The sequence below is a fragment of the Pyrus communis genome, chromosome 17 (assembly GCF_041283825.1).
Source record: "Pyrus communis isolate YQ-2024b chromosome 17, ASM4128382v1, whole genome shotgun sequence".
Taxonomy (NCBI): domain Eukaryota; kingdom Viridiplantae; phylum Streptophyta; class Magnoliopsida; order Rosales; family Rosaceae; genus Pyrus; species Pyrus communis.
The window spans coordinates 25,252,365-25,272,958 of record NC_142581.1 but is presented as its reverse complement, the minus strand read 5'-3'; the positions used below and the strand labels follow the sequence as shown (position 1 = coordinate 25,272,958).

At 36.7% G+C, this 20,594-nt stretch overlaps 3 protein-coding genes and 1 pseudogene across 6 annotated transcripts; 2 read left to right on the top strand and 2 right to left on the bottom strand.

Annotated features, from left to right (window-relative positions):
- The first annotated feature begins 1,380 nt into the window (after window positions 1–1,380).
- On the top strand, window positions 1,381–4,569 carry LOC137708224 (uncharacterized). Its single transcript, XM_068447256.2, has 4 exons — window positions 1,381–3,368; window positions 3,565–3,822; window positions 4,065–4,190; window positions 4,281–4,569. Exons 1-4 carry the CDS (start codon window positions 2,256–2,258, stop codon window positions 4,326–4,328), a joined length of 1,545 nt encoding a protein of 514 aa, XP_068303357.2. The 5' UTR covers window positions 1,381–2,255; the 3' UTR covers window positions 4,329–4,569.
- Window positions 4,570–5,578: 1,009 nt separating this feature from the next.
- On the top strand, window positions 5,579–8,672 carry LOC137707800 (pentatricopeptide repeat-containing protein At2g20710, mitochondrial-like). The gene is made up of 2 exons (XM_088688573.1): window positions 5,579–6,026; window positions 7,000–8,672. The coding sequence occupies exons 1-2, from the start codon at window positions 5,757–5,759 to the stop codon at window positions 7,981–7,983; spliced, it is 1,254 nt and encodes a 417-aa protein (XP_088544699.1). The 5' UTR covers window positions 5,579–5,756; the 3' UTR covers window positions 7,984–8,672.
- Window positions 8,673–14,219: 5,547 nt separating this feature from the next.
- On the bottom strand, window positions 14,220–14,880 carry LOC137707802 (E3 ubiquitin-protein ligase RMA1H1-like; annotated as a pseudogene).
- A 2,790-nt stretch (window positions 14,881–17,670) lies between these two features.
- LOC137707899 (E3 ubiquitin-protein ligase RMA1H1) lies at window positions 17,671–19,759 on the bottom strand. 4 transcript variants are annotated; one of them, XM_068446840.2, is made up of 3 exons: window positions 19,358–19,744; window positions 19,109–19,277; window positions 17,671–18,577 (listed from the first exon to the last, which is right to left on the bottom strand). In XM_068446840.2, exon 3 carries the CDS (start codon window positions 18,534–18,536, stop codon window positions 17,760–17,762), a length of 777 nt encoding a protein of 258 aa, XP_068302941.2. In that variant the 5' UTR covers window positions 18,537–18,577; window positions 19,109–19,277; window positions 19,358–19,744; the 3' UTR covers window positions 17,671–17,759. The 4 variants fall into 4 exon arrangements, with proteins under 4 accessions (XP_068302941.2, XP_068302940.2, XP_068302942.2 ...); XM_068446839.2 differs by lacking the exon at window positions 19,109–19,277 and having other exon boundaries at window positions 19,599–19,759; XM_068446841.2 differs by lacking the exon at window positions 19,109–19,277 and having other exon boundaries at window positions 19,358–19,590.
- Between the last annotated feature and the right edge of the window lie 835 nt (window positions 19,760–20,594).

Sequence of the window (20,594 nt, the reverse complement as noted above, 5' to 3'; positions counted from 1 at the left end):
GTCTCTAAGTTGCTCATGGAGCAACCGTTGTATGTCTCCAAAATGGATGGGTTGCCTTCCTGCCTGCAGCTTCGACGCTCTGCAATTCTTGGGTGGTCTGCGCTCTGCTTCCTCCAACTGCTGGACTGGAAAATTGGTGAAGCCTGCTTCCAACGAACAGTCGTGCTGCTTATCTTCCTCATGGATGGTGCGTCGACCTGATTCTTCAGGCACACCCCTAAAATCAAGGTTGGAGTGAACGGTTACGCGTGAACCCTGTTCACTACGAACACTTTCCTGAGGACGTAGCCGAGTGTGAGCACTTGCCCTAAACCCAAGGCGAGAATGCACTTCGTACAGGGGCCTAGCCTAGATTGAACACCTCGATATGCGATATCCTTCCGTGTCTGGTGGATGATGCCAAGCTCATTCCTTTGTTGTTGATGGATAAGAATTGCGTCGCATATGACTACTTTTCTTTATCGTCTATGAATAGTGACTCTTGCTCAAAATCTCTTCCATATGTCAAGCCAACATCATGATCTCTAACGAGATTAGCATGAGAAGTTGAGTGATCATCCTCGTCTGTTGATTGAGGGCCATGGTGAGGCTTGCAACCAACTGAGTCAGTGGTTGCGGTGCCGTACAAGCCTGTCGAACCAGCGATGGTTGTTCGACAGGAAACAAAATAACCTGTTGGGGCGCGCCTACGACGACTTTCTGCAGTGTTGTTGTGGCACCGCGACCACGGTGGTGCCGCACGATGGTAGCAACTGTGTCGGCGATTTGGGGCCTTGATGAAGTCGTGGCAATCCCGACTCGCAGCCAAAGTGGCCCCAATCCTCAAATAAAATGTGTGGTGGGAAGGTTGCAGAGCATCCTAGGCAACCCTCAATGATAGTATCCACAGTCCTGCCAGTTAGTAGTCCTGAATGTCCTGTTGGCAGGAGCCCTTGTACGCCGAACACTTAAGAAGAGACCCTGAAGAGTCGACTTCCTGCCACTATTGGGTCGGGTGAAAGAGGGAGGAGGAAGAGGCATCGCAAACGAGAGAGATGAGGCATCGTAGTTGGGTTAGTGAAGGTTGAAAATTAGCATTTTAACCAAAAATGGTCTCTGAGATGACATAACTCCTCATTATAGTTCTGAGGTTTGAAATTGATACAGATTCGTAAGTCTGTCCATCACCAATCATTTTGATCATTCTATGAAAAATCTCTGTTAAATAAGAACCAAAATAACAAAGATACTCTCAATTTAATAAACAATGAGCCAGAACGATTTGATAAAAATCAAGTGTATTTTTGTTATTTTCTTCTTATTTAATGAAATTTTTTCACGTAATAACTAAAATGATTAGCGGTGAACAAAATCAAACACCAGTTAAACGCGCAGGGAGTTAACAACAAAATTACGCGAAAACGTTTCGCTCTTATCCCGCGGACCAAACTGTGTCCGAAATTCGAATATACCTCCCCTCTTATTTCTCCACCGCCAAACCATCCTCCTGTAACCAACTCCAATCATTATCATCACGCTATTACTCTAAAAGATAACGTCAACCGAACCCCAAGAAATCTACTTTGATTTTAAATTTAATCTGGAAATTGAAATCTCAACAGTCTCCCGTCTTTCCCATTCGATTTTCCCCCGCTTTCTCCCCTCTCCAAACACCTACGAAGTTCGAGCTTCGAGTGCAATGGAGATGGCTATGGAGGACGCCAGCTCTCACTCGCTTCTCTTCGTCGCTCGCTACGCGCTCCACTCTGACCGACGGACTCCGCGCTTCGTCAAGAATCCTATACAGAGTACGCCTCCATTATCTACTTTTAGAGTTTCCTCTGCTCATTTCTAGATTTTCCTACTTTTAGGGTTGTTATTGCCGTTTTCGGTTTCTCTGTTGCTCTATTTCTGCCGGAATTTAAAGAATTGGGAACGGAAGCTCTAGGGTTACAGTGAATTTTGGTGATTTTGTGTGTTTCGTTCGGGTGATTTTGAAAGTTCTATGATCTTTGTGATGAACGGAGTTTCGTACATGAATTCTAGGGTTTCTTGAAGCTTCTTGAGTAACTCTTGGGAAAGTTTGATTTTGAGTTATTGGGATTGAAAGAAGTTCCTGTAATTTGAGTTTTATCGAGTTTCATATGGTTGTTGAAAGCTCTCTGTCTATGGATGGATACGGGTGGATATATTCGAATTTGAGCTTGGATCTTGGGTGGTCTTGAAGGAGCTTTTGCAGTCGAAGTTGAACTTGGTTTTTTTTCAGGGAAACTTTGATGGCGGGAAGGTGGGACGTTGGATTTCCAAAGACTAGCGCTAGTAGTCTTAGAGAGCAAGCAACTAGAATAATTCTTCGCAATGTGAGGTCACAAGGGCACACATATGTCGAGCTACGAGAAGAGGGGAAAAAGTTCATTTTCTTCTGTACTTTGTGCCTTGCGCCATGTTACAGTGATAAGGTGTTGTTTGATCACTTGAAGGGTAATCTTCACAATGACAGGTTAGCTGCTGCTAAGGTTACTCTCTTGCAATCGAACCCGTGGCCTTTTAACGATGGTGTGGTTTTCTTTCATAACTCAAATGAGACCGATAAGCAGTTGGTGATTCCAGATGGCAATAAATGTAAGATTTTGGAGTCTCATGACAATGAAAACAATCTTGCTGTTGTCAAATATGGGGAAATTTTGATATCTAATGGCAATGAGCATTTTGGTGCTGATGGTCATGAATGTAATGAGCATTCTGATGGAGTGAATTCCTCTGTGGTGATCCCTAATATTCTGGTTAGGGATGAAATTACTGACATAGAAGTGAAGCAGGTAGGTTTTGGACAAATTGCTGCAAGGTTCCTCGAGAAGGATGAGGTGTCAAATTTTATTAGTAGAATATGGTGTGAATGGTTGGGGACAAGGACAGCTAGCAATGATTTACCCAAGGTTCCTGAGAACGACTTTGCTGTTGTTACCTTCAGTTACAATATTGATTTGGGTAGAAAGGGGTTACTTGATGATGTAAGGATGCTTCTCTCATCCAGTCCTACAGAAGAAACAGAGAATGGTGAAGGCAGCAGCGGTAAGAGAAAGAAGTTCTTCTCTGACCCCAAGGATATTAGTGAATCTCTAAGTAATCAGTTTGATTCGTGCGGGGAAGATTCATCTGCTTCCAGTGGTGCAACATCAAGATTGCTTTTAGACCGGTATGATGATCAGCTTCTGCACACAAGATTTATTAACAAGTCAATGAGGAGAGAGTTAAGACGGCAGCAGCGTTTAGCTTCAGGCAGAACGTGTGATATCTGTCAGCAGAAGATGCTTCCTAGGAAAGATGTAGCAACTCTCATAAATTTGAAGACAGGAAGGCTTGCTTGCAGTAGTCGAAATGTGAATGGGGTGAGCCCTAAATAACTTGCATCCTCGTCTTTCCTCTCCTCCACGCCCCCACCCATTGCTGTACCTCGATCCCTTTAAAATTGTAAACCTATGTATTCAATTCTGCAATAGAGTCTGTTTCTCTGTATCTTTTTTTTTTTTTTTTTTTTTTTCTCAAAGAAAGTAGTTAGCATCATTTTGATATATGCGCATGCAGGCTTTTCATGTGTTTCATACTTCCTGCCTTTTACACTGGATACTTCTGTGTGAGGTTGAGATGATCACAAATCAGTCCACTAGTTCAAAAGTGAGAAGAAGATCTAGGAGAAAAACTGCAGCCAAGTGCAATGGAAAAGATGGTCAGATGGTGGCTTTGAGCTCACAAATGTATTCGGTATTCTGCCCAGAGTGTCAGGGCACTGGTATCCTCATAGATAAAGATGACCTGGAGAAACCAAATGTCCCTTTGTACCAGGTATTCCTGTTACACGACAGTTAGGTGCTTGAATTTAACTTTATTAACTTTTGGCAAGGCAAACTTATTATATTTTCCATACCTGTGATAGAGCATGCACATGATGATCAAAGATTAGAGAAGCTATGTAGAGATAAACCTTTTCAGAAAACTCGCTTTTGATATCTCAGATAGAGCTAGGCAGGGAAAAGACCTTATCAGTTTGCTTTCTCTAATCTGTAGATTTTTTATCTATGTCACAGCTGTTCAAGTATAAGATAAAGGTGAGTGATGCACGTAGAGCATGGATGAAGAGTCCTGAAATGTTGGAGAATTGCTCGACGGGTTTTCATTTCCCTTCCCAATCTGAAGAGGGAATCGAGGTTTCTGTAGGTTACTTCATCTGATTTCCTTTATAACTGAGGTTAAATAGAGTCATAGCAAATTCAAGTTTTAGCTTTTTGATTTGTTTGTGCCAGGAAAAGGTGAAACCGTTGAAGTTGCTGCATTTCTACAGAGCAGATTGAATAGAGTTGCTGTCTGGGAACCATGCATTGGCCTTGCGATTCTCATGAGTAGGACTTGGGAGCGGACAGACAGACGTAGGTGGTGGTATGCGGGCTGTTAGCTTTTGTGGATAATTTGGATTAGTTTGCTTAATGAGATATGTTGTACATACCTGTTGCTAACACGGGTACATAAATGATGCATCTGTTGTATACATTGTGACGCGTAGGGAATTATCTGTATCTATATTTTCTGTGGTAAGTAGATTTTGTCATGTGTTTGAGGCCAAAGATGCGGCTTCTTGTTTGACAGATACGAATAAACAGTCTCTATCATCGTAAATAATGTAACAATAATCACAGCAGTCATAAAAACTCGCCCATTCAAATGGATTTTCATACTTCTTAACCAAAATTTACTGGTTTAGTTATGATTTCAGTGGTTGAAAAACTGAAGCGAACTGAATTGTTTTAAGACATTGTTTCACTAGTTTTAATTTAACCCTAATACACCCTTGCGTGCTACTATCGTCAGCGTCTCATACCTTGATGAACCAAATGAAATCGAATCCATTCCTAATTGTTCATAAATTGTACAGTATATGTCATTGGAAAGATTAGTTAAGGCCAGGGTAATATTGAGATTTAAATAGTTTCTTTTGTGTGCCGCCACAACCTATCATCACAACCACCATCTCTACCACCTACTATCTCCATCACCACAACCATAATTGCGGCTACACCTACAACCATGTTCATTTTGTGATTAAATTTTGGCAATTGCTTTTATACTGCTTTTCATATTCAAACACTTTGAAAAATACAATTTATTAAATATTCGACTAATTTATTTTACAGCTGATTATTCTTAAAGCATAATCACATCATTTTTTTTTTTTAAAATAAACATTAATCTCAAACTTGCCTTTAGCAACATTGCGATAGTAACGCCCATAAACATGAGAAAAGTTTGAGTCAACAACAAGATTTGAGAAGAACTTGTATGGCACGAATTCATTCTCACATTTACATTTCGTACCAATAACAAAAAGGAAAACTAATGAAAATGACTTGAAAACTTTGAGTTTTAACGATAAGGACAAAATATAGGGTAAAATGAATAGTACCATGTTTGATTTTTTAGTGTAAAAATATGGTTTTTTAAAATTAAAATGAACAGTACCGTAAGTTTTTCGTTAAAACCCCCATAACAAAAAGATCATATGAAAAACTACGTCACCATATATTTTAATATTGTTAGTGCGAAACGTGACGTCGCGGTGTCTTGTGTGCAATGAACTGGCCCCTTGACAAACATGAAACATAAAAGATGAGAAAGTCACATGAAACATAAAAGATGAGAAAGTCTGGGTTGGCATAGTACACTGCAAAACCCTAACCCCTACAATTCACAATTTCTCCCAAAACCCTCTACGAAATTAGGGTTCAATGATTAAGCTTCTTGGTTCAAATCCATGGCGTGGTAATGCCATTTCTGGGAGTTCTCGTGCACTGTTCTGCTCAATTGAGGCCACGGCCTCCTCTCCACCCCCGTTTGAGCCTTTGTACGTTAGGATTTCCCGGGCCAGAAATCCGAGGGTTACCATTGTACCGATTCTCAATCAGTGGGTCGATGAAGGGAGAGATGTCAAGAAATGGGAGCTCCAGAGGTTCGTCAAGCTGTTCCGTAAACATCGCCGCTACAGCCACGCTCTCCAGGTAAAAGAAAAAGAAATGATTATAGTGGTTTCTTGTATAATATTGTCATAGAAATTGCATTGAATGTGAAATGGAGTCAATGCTAGCATATAGATTTCAGTCACAGAATCCGGTGAGATTAAATTTTGAAGAAAATATTCGTATAGAAAAGATTATGATGGAAAATAAATAACCCAATTTATAAAATTTAAGAAGTCTGAGCTAATTTACATATATACTGCAGGTTGTTGACATGAAAATTGATTATGACATGAACTCTGATAATCCATAATCATTTTCGGAGAATCGTTAAATTGTTTTTAGCAAAAGATAACATTGTTTCAATGGACAAGCGGATATGATGACTGCAGGTACGTGTAGTATACATTTTATTTCCTTATCAAATAAAGAGACTGCCATTTAACAAGAGGTTGAAGAAAAAGCGCCGTAAAAACAACACTTTGTTCTGGTACATATGTTTTACACTGCTAGATGTGGATTGTTTTGTCGTCTCTAGGGTGGTTGTCATTAGTATATTTTCAAGTGTACTTGGGTTGTATCTGATAGATGCTCTCTTTTTGTGATATTTACTTATTGTAGTAATATTTTAAAGACACTCTGTTTTCCCCTTATAACTTTCTACTGTCATCACTCTGCTAAGAATGCTATAGCTACTAGAATGTACACGTTGCAACCTGTAAAGTTTCTCAAGACCACGCTTTTGAAAATGTAATAATACGAAGCACAAATTCATAATAGACGTAGGTCCTTTTGTGGATGCTAATGAATGCATGTGTGTTGATGACGGTGGTAAATGATTCTGGTTATGTGCTTTTAATTTCTTAGGAAGTTTTTGCTTAAGCAATGGTCAACTGAAATCATTTCTATTTGATAGTATGTGTTCTGCATGTTTTTAAACAGATGGACCCTGAATTGTGACCAATAATATATTAAAAGATGAAACTGGAAGACCCTGAATTGTTATTTCTTTTAGATTTCAGAATGGATGAGTGATGCACAGAACCAGTATCTAACTCCGGGAGACATTGCGGTTCGGCTAGATTTGATCTCAAAAGTCTATGGCCTACAACAAGCTGAGGCGTACTTTAATAGCATCCCAGACCAACTGAGAAACTTCAAGGTGTATGGTGCTCTTTTATTCAGCTATGTAGAGAATAAATCTTCAGAAAAGGCTGAGATTATTTTCGAGAAGATGAACGAATTAGGTTATTTGAAAGGATCATTAGTTTATAATGCTATGCTTACCCTCTATTCTCAGATAGGTAAACATGAAAAGCTCGATATTCTGGTAAAGGAGATGGAAGAAAAGGGCATTGATTATGACAGTTATACGTTGAAGATTCAATTGAATTCGTATGCAGCCATTTCTGAGATAGACAAGTTGGAGAAGGTTTTAATGAAGATAGAAGCCGATCCTTTGGTCAATGTAGACTGGAATGGTTATGTTATTGCAGCAAATGGTTTCTTGAAAGCTGGCTTATTAGAGAAGGCTTCAACAATGCTTAGGCGATCAGAGCAACTCATTGGCAATCAAACAAATAAATTTGCATATGAAGTCTTCCTCAATTTATACACTGCTATTGGGAATAAAGATGAGGTTTATCGTATTTGGAATATATACAAAAATAAGGTGGGATTATACAATTCTGGCTATCTTTGTATGCTAAGTTCATTATTAAAGCTGGGTGACATTGATAGTGCTGAGACGATTGTGGAGGAATGGGAATCTGTGGCCAAGTTTTTTGACATACGAATTCCCTACTTGCTGATCACTGCATACTGCAAGAAAGGTCTTTTGGAGAGAGCCCAATTATATATAAAGCGGCTTGAAGAGAGCGGTAAGGAGCTGGATGCAGTCGCATGGACTCGTTTGACAACCGGATATCATATGGATGGTCAGATGGGTAAGGCAGTGGATACGATGAAAAAAGCAATATTGGTAAGTCGACCTGGATGAGAAGTTCAATCATCTAACCTTCGCTGCATGTCTTGAATACTTGAAAGAGAAGGGAGACGTGGAAGTAGCATAAGAGCTTTTGAGATTAATTAGAGAAAAGGATTATTTTTCAGCTGATTTGTGTGATAAATTAGATAAGTATGTTACTGGTGAACCTCATAAGAGAGATGAGGAAGTATCAGAGGAACTTTCGAGATTATTGGAAGCGAGTGATCATCTTACATTCGATTCATACGATAAAGTAGGAGATTACACATATGATGAATCTCAGGTTATGGCTTTGATAAAGTGAAAGAGGATAGTAATCTGGGAGGATTTGAGAAAATCAAATATTTTGGAAAGGGGTTGATAGCACCAGTTTTCAATCTGTAGAAGGGTTTGTTTTGTTCCATAACCAACAAAAGGTGATCCATGCCATATTTTTTTTTTCAGCAGAACTGAAGGAAGGTTAGTTCTCTTTCGTGTTATCATTGTATTTCAGGTGGATTGAGTACGTTTTGTACAGATTTTCATTTAATCTGCGAAAATTTTAAATGAGTTGACAATTCAAGAACAATGCGAAAGAGGAAATGAACTGTGGATTGTTCTTTTCTTCATTGCTCGTTGGTCATGATCGGTTCCCAAAACATATAATCTTATGTGTGTTCTGTAATTAAAACTTATAGAAGTTAAAATGGCATTCTGATAAATTATAGTAGCTTTTATTTACTGACTCAGAAAATGCAATACTGAATATCCTAATTCTTTCGCACGTTGTCATGTAGAAATCGCGGGATTGGTTGAGAATACCGTCACATTGGTATTCTAGTTGGAGAAATCTTTAGTGTTGGGAACACCGTCTGGTACACTAAGTGTTATTATACAAATGGTTAGAATTTTTTTTTTAAAAAAAAATATTCAACTACTTGTATTATGACACTTGGTGTAATGATTATGTTCTCGTCATTTTGAAAAATCTCTCTAGTTCGACGTATGTTTCCATTGGAAAGGGATCTTCTCCGGATCCTTTCTTCCTAATCTATCAAGTCCAGGGATCCGGGCCATTGAAATGTGATCTAACGGTTACAAATAAGGGCTTACTTTAAAAGTTATAATAATTTTAACCGTTTAATCAAATTTCAATAATCCGGATCTCTGAACTTAATAGATTAGGAGGAAGGAATCCGGAGAGGATTCCTTTCCATTTTAATTAACACAACCAGGTCCATGTAAGATGAGGCAAACAGAAACAAATGAGAAATAATACAAGTGGCATTATAGCATGGAGATCAAGGTCAGCTACATGGTTACCGAGTCAAAAAAGGTTGATGTCTTTATTGACATTTGAAGAAATGAGTGTCGACAACGTTGGCTAATAATCGTTTAATCAAAGCACTCACTCAAGTCATCTTCTCGAACTCAGTATTGTGATCTACATGTATTTACTTTTATTTATTTGTGAAAGGTTTTGAGTTTAAATTTTATCTACGATGAGTTTGATATTAATTTATTATAATTAGGTAAGGAAAATGTTATTGGTAATTTAAAAATTTTATTTTACACTTTTCTCAAATATATTTTTCTTTCTAAATATAGAAAGTTTGGAGTGTAAAATAAGAAATTTGGAGTGTTAATAACTAAATGAGTTTTAATAGGTACTAATTAACAACCCAATAGGTGGATTTGCCACCTTTATATGCAACCACCTACGTTTCTAACACAATTTTCTTTTATGGTCGACATGTATTGATATGTCCAAATATTATATTCATTGAGAAAAACATCAATATGTTATCGACACATTTTCAAAATTATTGAGGGACACAGGGACGTACTTTTTTGCATTGCTAATCTCTACTTAAAGACTCTTCATTTTTTCTTACAAACATATCAAATATGACATGTCAGCAATAATTTTCTTCTTATACTTTTAATAACTAACTTTTATATATATATATATATATATATATTCATTTTAATTTGCAGGTAAAGATAAATAATGCCGTATATTAGCTCCGAAAAAAAATGCATTGTCCTTTCAACAACTTAGATTGAATTTTTTATTATTTTTATTTATTTATTTATTTTTTTAATAAAAGCTTAGATTGAATTGAAGTCCATTCATTGCCAGAAAACAAAATGATTGTCCTTCAAAGCTGGGCCTGCAATTAAATCTAGAGTCACCGAAAGAGGGATTATGTTGGAATTTGGTTGACGTGACCATGCAACAATTATTCTTAAATCCCAAATTCCATCCCCAGTGGGACGGAAATAATGAATCACGTGTCATATTGTCATCATTGCTTGGCAAATCTTGTTATAGACGATTACCTTTGATGGTATAATTTTCACCATATCTTACCATACTATCCTTATGCTCTGATATCACGTGTGAAATAGGTTCATTTCTGCTCATAACGCACTCTTATATTTAGGCACCTTTAGGTTTAAATTTATTTATATTTTCCACATCACTATACTTTATGGCTTCGTCACCCTTCGGATGTCGGCCAGCACAGCTCGATTCGGAATCCAAATGAACATCCTAGGTCGGGGTGTGTCATTGAAGACTAAAAAAATTAATATAAGAGTTCAAGGACTAAAACTAGACTACGGTATCAAGGATCATTCCTACGATTAAGCCAAGGTAAAAAACAGAGAGAAAAGGAAGGGAAGCTGGTGAATTCTGGGTCCTCTTAGTCTTTGATTTCGGCCTCTTAATCACTGACCAATTGCACTAGTGTGTTCTAATGGGACTCATGGGGGTGCTTTACAGGGAGGAGGATTCTCTTCCCTCTTAATCTCTCTTCTCTTTTTTTACTTCTACTTGAACAGTTACGATTAAGTCACATTAATATTTTATATTAATTTTTTTATAAAAACAAAAAACAAAATGTGAGAAGTGGGAACAAAAAGAGATAAGAGAAGAGAAAATCTTACTTCGCTTTATAGAGCTAGATTGAGTTAATTGTAAGTATTGGAGACTTAATTTGGAGATCGATGATACGTTGAAGCAACTGGAGCTCTAATTCATGTTGCATGTTGGTTCAGTTGTCACTATAGTCTATACTTTTAATTAATTGAGGTTTTAATAATATGTATGCATGCACAAGGTAATTGAATTGAAATTTTGTGTAAAAGCTATCATTGGATATTTTGAACTTTTTCATGGTCAGTAATAAACCAGTAATTTATTTACAATTTTAGTCACGCTTCGATATTAAACTTTCGGGGTATGACAATTGAGGTTTTCTATCATAAAACCACATACATAATAGTAAGTGATTAAGTTAGAAATAATATCAATAATGTCAACGGTGAACCGTGCTCAAGGCGGAGCTAAAAAATATTTTATGGGTGGGCTAGCTAAAAAAGTACCCTAAAATCAAATTTTTTTTTTTTGGCTACATACGTATTGTATGCAAAAATTTAAGTTTAACTTATGTATTTGTATACTTAAAATTTACCTGACCAGAACTCAATAAGCTTGGCAATTGCAAACTAACAAAATTACAATGAATCATCAAATTTCACATATATTTAGATTTAAACACAAGAAGAAGATAGAAAACTTGATATCTCAATTATAACCACACAATTAGCACAAAGCAAAATACTGAAAGTAGAAGTAAGGACAATCTTAAAAAATTGGTTGAAACTAATATAAACCCTACTATATCAAAGCAACTTAATCTTGAATAAAATAACATCACAATTTTATTTTGTGGTAATTTGTATATTTTTAGTTGTGCTAAACACTCACTGGGCTAGTTTCATTAAAAATAATTCTTCTTACACATTTTTTTGTCTATTATATAGACTACACACTTTTTTTTGTCTATTATATAGACTGCACACTGAAGTATATATACCTATTGCTACAAATCTTCACTGGACTACAGTCCACCGTAGCCTATAACGTGGCTACGCCATCTAAGAAGTTAGCCATCTCCCATGCAGAAGATAATAAGATAGGTGACATGTATTTCTCTGAAAACAAACGCATGTTTTGGGTGGATCCTTAGCTACTAGGCAGAGCTGAGCAAAGGAAAGGATAAGATCAATGACGTTTGTGATGTCCAAATATGTGGTTAAATCCAGAAATCTGTTAGGTTTTTTTGGTGTGATATTGCTCGGCAGCAACCTGCCCATTGCTCATCCGTGATATCCTTGCCCACAACCCAAGTGGCGGTGACCCTTTTGGCAGCATCCAAGGGTATTGCCCACAACCCAAGTGATGATGATCCTTTTGGCAGCATCCAAGGGTAGATTAGACATTACCAAAGTCGCCGATGGCTTTCTAAACAAGTTGATCACTTTTCCTAGAAGGTTGTCCGTCACCCACTTGTACATCGATAAATTATTGTGTGTATTTGATTCACCACATGAGATAATAATATATTTAGATTGTAACTTAGTTCCCAAATCTTGGGTTCTTTAAGATTTTGTTTGCACACGTGCAATAATTTTTATAAAATTTATGAATCACATCAATATGTTACGTGATGTATCGAATTCCCGAGATAATTAGTCATACCTTTAATATTAAGTTGCAACCCTACAAGGTCCACAACGAGATGTATGTTTTGTTTTGGGGTGGTAGCAAACGGGCGGGGCTATGTGTAACTTGAAAACATAAAAGAGGTTGTAGGAAAGAAAATGACATGCCTTGTCGGATGGTTCGATATGGATAGGGATTAGAGTAAAGAGATTTTTTATGGTGCATCGGAGTATCAGATATTTTGAATTTTTCAAACATTTTGATTTTCTATAAAAAAATATAAAAATTAAGATCTAACGGTTAAAAATTTAAAGCGTTCCGTTTGAAGTGGTCTATATTCCAAAACATCGTAGAATTTTTGTAGAGTTTGTTTGCTAACTAAATTAGACAATATAATACTCAATTTCAACACTTCCCTTGAACCATAATTATGGTAATAAACTAGCTAATCTAAGAAAACCTCACCATCTCAATTTGGTCACAGTTCTCATCAATCATGTCATTTGGATGAATGAACCACATCTGCATAACTTAGTCAATTATGCGGATAGATTAGATGAGCTACACATACAACTTGGTTATTAGTCTATCAAAGTAGCCTTACTCTCTAAAATATAGTTTACACTTGCTTTGGCGTATACTTAAGGAAATGAATAACCACTATTTGAGATCAAATGTTATCAACAATGTATGTTTCTTGGTGGAAACAATTAAGGAATGAAATGGGTAAAGAAAATGTTAAGAAGTGATGGATAAATGAGTCGAGTCAAGCTGGATATCATAATACTTAATTTTAACTAAAAGAAATCTCTCAAGCTCGAGTTAAAACTTGATTAACTAGAGTAGGTCAAGCTTGGCTAGAATGCATCTTTTCAAGTTCGAGCTTTTCTTGTATGTAGGATAAGACAATCTCACATATGGCTTAATTTGGCCTGGACATGACCTGACATGTGGCAATACAGGATTTAAAGACGTTCTAGTAAAAGTTGGGTGGGATTAATTTTCTTCATTAGATGGTATCTAACCTAAAATGTATATTTAATCTAAACCCATTCTTTTAGATTTGGTATATCTCTTTTCAATAGTCAATTTACTAAGATCACAGTGTTTAGAAAATTTTAATCAATTATATCTCAATTTTCATTTTTTGTTACAAGGGGCCGATTCACAAGGAAACTAACAAGAATTATACTTAACCATTTAAAATCTCAAATTAAATTAAATGATATGATCAGCTCGTGATGATATTACTATTAATTATGATATTGTTGATGAATTACTGATCAATTATATCTATATAAGTTATTCTATCTCTTAATTCTTTAACATAATTTTCTGTCTTTTTTCTTTTATTTTTGTTGGATGTTCTGTCTTTTTCGTGCCTTGGCCTTAGGCCTGGTAGAATTGCAGCATCTCTGTCCGGAATTCGTTCTTTCCCGGAAGCTAGTCCCACTCAAGCAAGAACTAGCAAACCACTTTCCTCACGACGACAAAAGCAAAACCAACCAAAACTGCAGTCTAAATCATTCGAAATTGTACATCTGTAATATATATATATATATATATATATATATATATATATATATATATATATATATCTGTGTTAGGAGTAAAAAAGCTCAGTAATGCAATTTACATGCTATGTAAAAGTGGTAAGCATATCACCGACAAGCGTATAACGCACGCACGAGAAAATCTGCCTTGTAAGTAGATGTATACCCCTGAAACTATCTAAGTTTCTCCTAAAACGGGAGACGAAGGAATAAAAAGAAACTATTTCAACCATTGACATAAAATTAGCAACACACTCATCTGGTTGAATCCGCACGTTTCTTTATTATACTCATTTTTACAGGAACAATTAATCGGCCAAGGTAAGGGGAGGTAAAAATTTGTTCAGAACAAAAGAAGGCACAACATAAAGCAACAGAAGAGAAAAAAACATATTCTGCCGAGCGACTTATCAGCCTGCATTACATGCCTTCTAACCCTCGGACTACCCCTCCCCGCGAGATTATATGAATTCGAATAAGTATAAAAGTTTGCTAACGAGTTGCCAAAAACCCTTGCGTATACCAACTCCTGGATTGATCGTGGTTGTGGCGACGCCCGGATTATTCATTGGGCCTTGTAGGGGACTGTTTAGTTGTGAACCGTATGGAGAACTCCGATAATGAAGTTGTGGAGTAACGTATGGACTGGTTGGGGTACCGGCTGATCGAGGTCGGTCAACCCCACAAGGACGAAAGGGTCTTCTCGGAATCACTATACCAAGATGAGAAGCCCTGCCTTTCGAGGGTTTCGGGGGGTTTTGTTGTTTGTCCCCGGCCATAAAGTGGGATTAGAGAGGACTCGGAGACTTCAGCTTTGCATACAGGGCACTGGTGCAGTTTCTGCTCATCTAGATTGAGTTGATTTTTTTACGAGGACAAAAAGATAAAAAGCAAAGTGTGAGAGAAGGGAAGGGAATGAGATGACAATAGGAGGGGAGACAATTCTACTCCGCTCTAGAGAGCTAGATTGAGTTGATTGTAGTTATTGGAGACTTAATTTGGAGATGGAGGATACACTGAAGCAACTGGAGCTCTAATTCATGTTGCATGTTGGTTAAGTTGTCACTATAATCTATACTTTTAAATTAACTGAGGATTTAATAAGATGTATTCATACACAAGGTAATTTAATAGAAATTGTGATGCTACAATGTAAAAGCTATGATTGGATGTTTTGAACTTTTTCATGAAGTCAGTAAATAATTTACAATTTTAGTCACGTCTCAAGATTAAACTTTCTGGGTATGACAACTAAGACCTTCTATGATAAAATCACACATCTAATAGTAAGTGATTAAGTTAGAGATAATACCAATGATGTTAATGGTGAACCGTGCTGGATCGAAGAAGTTTGCCATCCCTCATGCAGAAAGACCATAAGATAGGTGACATGTCTTTCTGTGAAAACAAACGCATGTTTTGGATGGATCCTTAGCTACTAGGCAGAGCTGAGCAAAGGAAAGGATAAGATCAATGACGTTTGTGATGTCCAAATATGAAGTTAAATCCAGAAATCTGTTAGGTTTTGGTTGTGATATTGCTTGGCAGCAACCTGGCTATTGCTCATCCATGATGTCCCTTGCCCACAACCCAAGTGGTGGTGACCCTTTTGGCTAGCATCCAGGGTCGATTAGTCATTACCAAAGTCGCCGATGGCTTTCTAAACGAGTTGACCACTTTTCCTTGAGGGTTCTACGCCACCATACTTGTTCATCGACAAATTATTGCGTGTATCTAATTCACCGCATGAGATAATAATATTTTGAATTGTAATTTAGTTCCTAAATCTTGGATTCCTTGAGATTTTGTTCGCACACATAATATAATTTTTATAAGATTTATGATCACGTACTGTAATTTAGTTCTTAAACCCTATATTACGTGATGTATCGAATTCCCGAGATAATTAGTTATACCTTTCATATTAAGTTGCTACCCTACAAGGTCCACAACGAGATGCATGTTTTGTTTTGGGGTGGTAGCAAACGGGCGGGCCTATGTGTAACTTGAAAACTTAAAAGAGGTTGTAGGAAAAAAAATGACATGCCTCGTCGGATGGTTCGATATGGATAGGGATTAGAGTAAAGAGATTTTTTATAGTGCATTGGAGTATCAAATATTTTGAATTTTTTAAACATTTTTATTTTCGATCAAAAGCATAAAAATTAAGATTTGACGATTAAAATTTTGAAGCATTCCGTTTGAAGTGTTTTTAGAGTGTCTGCTAACTAAGTTAGACAATACAATACTCAATTTCAACACTTCCCTTGAAGCATAATTATGGTAATAAACTAGCTAATCTAAGAAAATCTCACCATCTCAATTTAGTCACAGATCTCATCAGTCATGTCTTTTGGATGAATGAACCACATCTGCATAACTTAGTCAAATATGCGGATCCATAGTCTACACTTTTTAAGGAAATGAAAATAATAAATTAGACGAGTAGAGTTACACATACAACTTGGTTATTAGTCTATCAAAGTAGCCTTACTCTCTAAAATATAGTTTACACTTGCTTTGGCGTATACTTAAGGAAATGAATAACCACTATTTGTGATCAAATGTTATCAACAATGTATGTTTCTCGGTGGAAACAATTAAGGAATGAATTGGGTAAAGAAAATGATAAGAAGTGAGGGATAAATGAGTCGAGTCAAGCCGGATATCAGAATACTTAGCTTTAACTAAAAGAAATCTCTGAAGCTCGAGTTAAAACTTGATTGACTAGAGGAGGTCAAGCTTGGCTAGAATGCTTCTTTTCAAATTTGAGCTTTGCTTGTATGTAGGATAAGCTAATGTCACATTTGGCTTAATTTGGCCTATATACGACCTAACATGTGGCAATACATGATTTAAAGACATGCTAATAAAAGTTGAGTGGGATTAATTTTCTTCATTAGATGGTACTAACCTAAAATGTATATTTAATCTAAACCCATTCTTTTAGATTTGGTATATCTCATATCAATAGTTAATTTACTAAGATCCTAGTGTTTAGAAATTTTTAATCAATTATATCTCAATTTTCATTTTTTGTTACAAGGGGCCGATGCACAAGGAAACCAACAAGAATTATACTTAACCATTTTAAATCTCAAATTAAATTAAATGTTATGATCAGCTCGTGATGATGTTACTATTAATTATGATATTGTTGATGAATTATTGAACAATGATATCTATATTAGTTATTCTATCTCTTAGTTCTTTAACATAATTTTCGGTCTTTTTCATGCCTTGGCCTTAGGCCTGGTAGAATTGCAGCATTTCTGTCCGGAATTCGTTCTTTCCCGGAAGCCAGTCCCACTCAAGCAAGAACTAGCATCCCACTTTCCTCACGACGACAAAACCAAAACCAACCAAAACTGCAGTCTAATCATTCCAAATTGTACATCTGTAATGCATATATATATATATATGTGTGTGTGTGTGTGTGTGTGTTAGGAGGAAAGAAGTTCAGTAATGCAATTTACATACTAAGTAAAACTGGTAAACATATCACCGACAAGAGTATAATGCACGCACGAGAAAATCTGCTTTGTAACTAGATGTATACACCTGAAACTATCCAAATTTCTCCTAAAACGGGAGATGAAGGAATAAAAAAGAAACTATTTCAACAATTGACATAAAATTAGCAACACACTCACCTGGTTGAATCAGCACGTCTTTCATATAATCTTATACTCATTTTTACAGTTACAATTAATCGGCCAAGGTAAGGGGAGGTAAAAATTTGTTCAGAACAAAAGGAGGCATAACATAAAGCAACAGAAGAGAAAAAAACATATTCTGCCGAGCGACTTATCAGCCTGCATTACATGCCTTCTAACCCTCGGACTACCGCTCCCCGCGAGATTATATGAATTCGAATAAGTATAAAAGTTTGCTAAAGAGTTGCCAAAAACCCTTGCATATACCATTTCACCAAACATTCCAACTCCTGGATTGATCGTGGTTGTGGCGACGCCCGGATTATTCATTGGGCCTCGTAGGGGACTGTTTAGTTGTGAACCGTAAGGAGAACTCCGATAATGAAGTTGTGGAGTAACGTATGGACTGGTTGGGATACCGGCTGATCGCGGTGTCTCAACCCCACAAGGACGAAAGGGTCTTCTCGGAATCACTATACCAATAGGAGGAGCCTTGCCTTTCGAGGGTTTCGGGGGTTTTGTTGTTTGTCCCCGGCCATAGAGTGGGATTAGAGATGACTCGGAGACTTCAGCTTTGCATACAGGGCACTGGTGCAGTTTCTGCTCATCTTGGTTTTCGGAAGACGGGCTCTGGAACTGAAGCCACTTGTATATGCAAGGCCAGCAGTAGAGGTGACCACAGAGGGTGACCACTGGATCCTGCACAGAGTCTAAGCAGATGCTGCAGTCGAAGGTGCCACAGGATTTGTTGTCGGAGTCTGCTACTCCATCAGACACCGTATTCCATTTTTCATAGGAACTATTATCTTGTCCAACGGAGTTATTTCGAGCCACAACCTCTGGAAAGTTCTGCTCTGTAGCCATCTTAACTGATCGAGGAAGTAGTATTTCGTAGCTGCGTAAATCTGAGACATGGAACAACAAGAACGTTAAAATCATGGTCTGAAAATCAGCTTCTAGCGAAAGTTCAAACGGAAAAGGCTACAGAGAGATGCCTAAATCAACAAGACTTCAAAGGATCAATCATGGTAACAAGACAGCGTCAAATTTACGCGATTGAAAATCATTGGATCCAAATGTAAAAAGTTAAACACAAACAGTCCCACCAATATATAAATAATCAAATTAGTAAAGAAAAGTTAAACCAAACAGTATATGATAAGATCAGGTATTTGCCATGTTCATAGAACAGAAATGTTCAGAAACCAAATACTAAATAATTCGGTACCATTTTAGAACGATTCCCTCAAGAACGGATTTTGTACAAATCATTTAATCTTGAAAGTTAAAGATTAACAATTTCAACCTCAAAGTTTCAAGCTTAAATGAATTCATATAAAATCTGTTCTTAAGGGAGTCGTTCTAAAGTGAAGATATTTAGGTGGGCTTAAACAGATATCGGTTAGGTGAGAATTAGCAAATATTATGTTATCAACCTCAAACAATATCTGCCCCTTAACTTTAAGTTGATGGAACCTAACACAAGCACATGTCTTCCATATCGCCACCAATAAACGCATCGAGTTGAAAATGTAGGCGAAAATCAACAGAGACGCCAGGAATACCTATGTTTTCAATGCTTTAGGTTGACTAGAAGAGATAATCCTGTTAGGGAAAACAGGTGAACTAAGCAGCCTAAAACATGATAGATCTAAGTAAGTGTTGTTTTATGCAATTTGTGTCACCTTTTTGTTGTTCTTCAACAGGGTATCAAGTTCCATGGTTTTATATAAAACCAACTACAAACCAAAGCAAAAAAAAAAGAATAGGCAAGAACCCCTTTGATTCTTGAGCTGAATCGCTGGACGATGAATCAGCTTTTCAGCTCGAGGATCAGAAAACACAGCAACCCAAGAGGAAAAACCATTCAAAGAAACAAACTCATATACAAAACAAGGAACAGATAGAGGGAAGTTGAGTGCAAACCAGCAAGATTCGAGAGGTGGGTTTTGGTGGGTTTTCTTTTCTCTGTGAGCTTCGAAGCAGAGCGTCAATGGACAAACAGAGAGAGGTATGGAGATTGCAGAGGGAGGAGGATGAAGGGAATCGTAAAGGAAAGATGAGGAGGAAAGAGTGGGGGAAAGGGCATTTATAGAGAGACAAAACATATTACGTCTTCCAGAAGCCATTATTTGATATTAAAAAATGATAGATCCATGAGCCACTTTGCTCTTCACGCACGGTTCAACTCCTTCCCATCTCACTCTCACACATACGTGGCACCCCATCAATTTTATTTTCTTTAAAATATTTTCCTTTTCCATTTTAAAAAATATAATTTTATAATTCATTCTTTCCACTGAAATTCTTTATTTATTTGATGTTATTGTTTTTTTTTTCTCTTTCTCACACCTTGTTTTGTTAGATGGTGTGCGAATTTAGTCGAATGGGCCGAAGTATTATGACTCCCACTTTAACGTTTAAGTTCGAATATTCTTTTATTGTTCTACGTAATTTTGAAGTTTAGAGTTAGTCCATTTCTTCACTATAGAAATATAAATAATATCGTTTTAAGAAAAAAAAATTTATCAAAAAAACTCAACAAAATTTAGGGCTATCCATTTAAAATTAAGAAAGTATTCTCATGGAATTTTATTTGCATATTTTTTTCTCCTTTTATTTTTATTTTGTTTCTTATCATCATGTACTGATTTGTCTACATCAATTGAGCAATTCCTCTGTTACTTCCAAAAAAAAAGAGGCAAAGTTGAAGTCGTGTCACGTGGAAGAAGGGAGAACAGAATATTCAAAGTGACAAAAGAAATTCTTGAGTCCAGACATTTTCAACTTTTAACTCATGAATTTTCTTGGTTCCCAAATGTTCCTTGAAGAAATTTGCTTCACTTTATTTTCTTCAAGCCCTATTTTGTTTCTAATATTTCTTTTTTTTTTTTTACTTTTTTTTTTTTTTTTTTTTTTTTG

Excerpts from the sequence above, each read along its gene's own strand:
- LOC137708224 (XM_068447256.2), top strand. The coding sequence starts at position 2,256 with ATGGCGGGAAGGTGGGACGTTGGATTTCCAAAGACTAGCGCTAGTAGT. Across the intron at positions 3,369-3,564 it reads GTAGTCGAAATGTGAATGGG|GCTTTTCATGTGTTTCATAC; the intron begins GTGAGCCCTAAA and ends ATGCGCATGCAG. Across the intron at positions 4,191-4,280 it reads AAGAGGGAATCGAGGTTTCT|GAAAAGGTGAAACCGTTGAA; the intron begins GTAGGTTACTTC and ends TGTTTGTGCCAG.
- LOC137707899 (XM_068446839.2), bottom strand. The coding sequence starts at position 18,536 with ATGGCTACAGAGCAGAACTTTCCAGAGGTTGTGGCTCGAAATAACTCC.
- LOC137707800 (XM_088688573.1), top strand. The coding sequence starts at position 5,757 with ATGATTAAGCTTCTTGGTTCAAATCCATGGCGTGGTAATGCCATTTCT. Across the intron at positions 6,027-6,999 it reads GCTACAGCCACGCTCTCCAG|ATTTCAGAATGGATGAGTGA; the intron begins GTAAAAGAAAAA and ends TATTTCTTTTAG.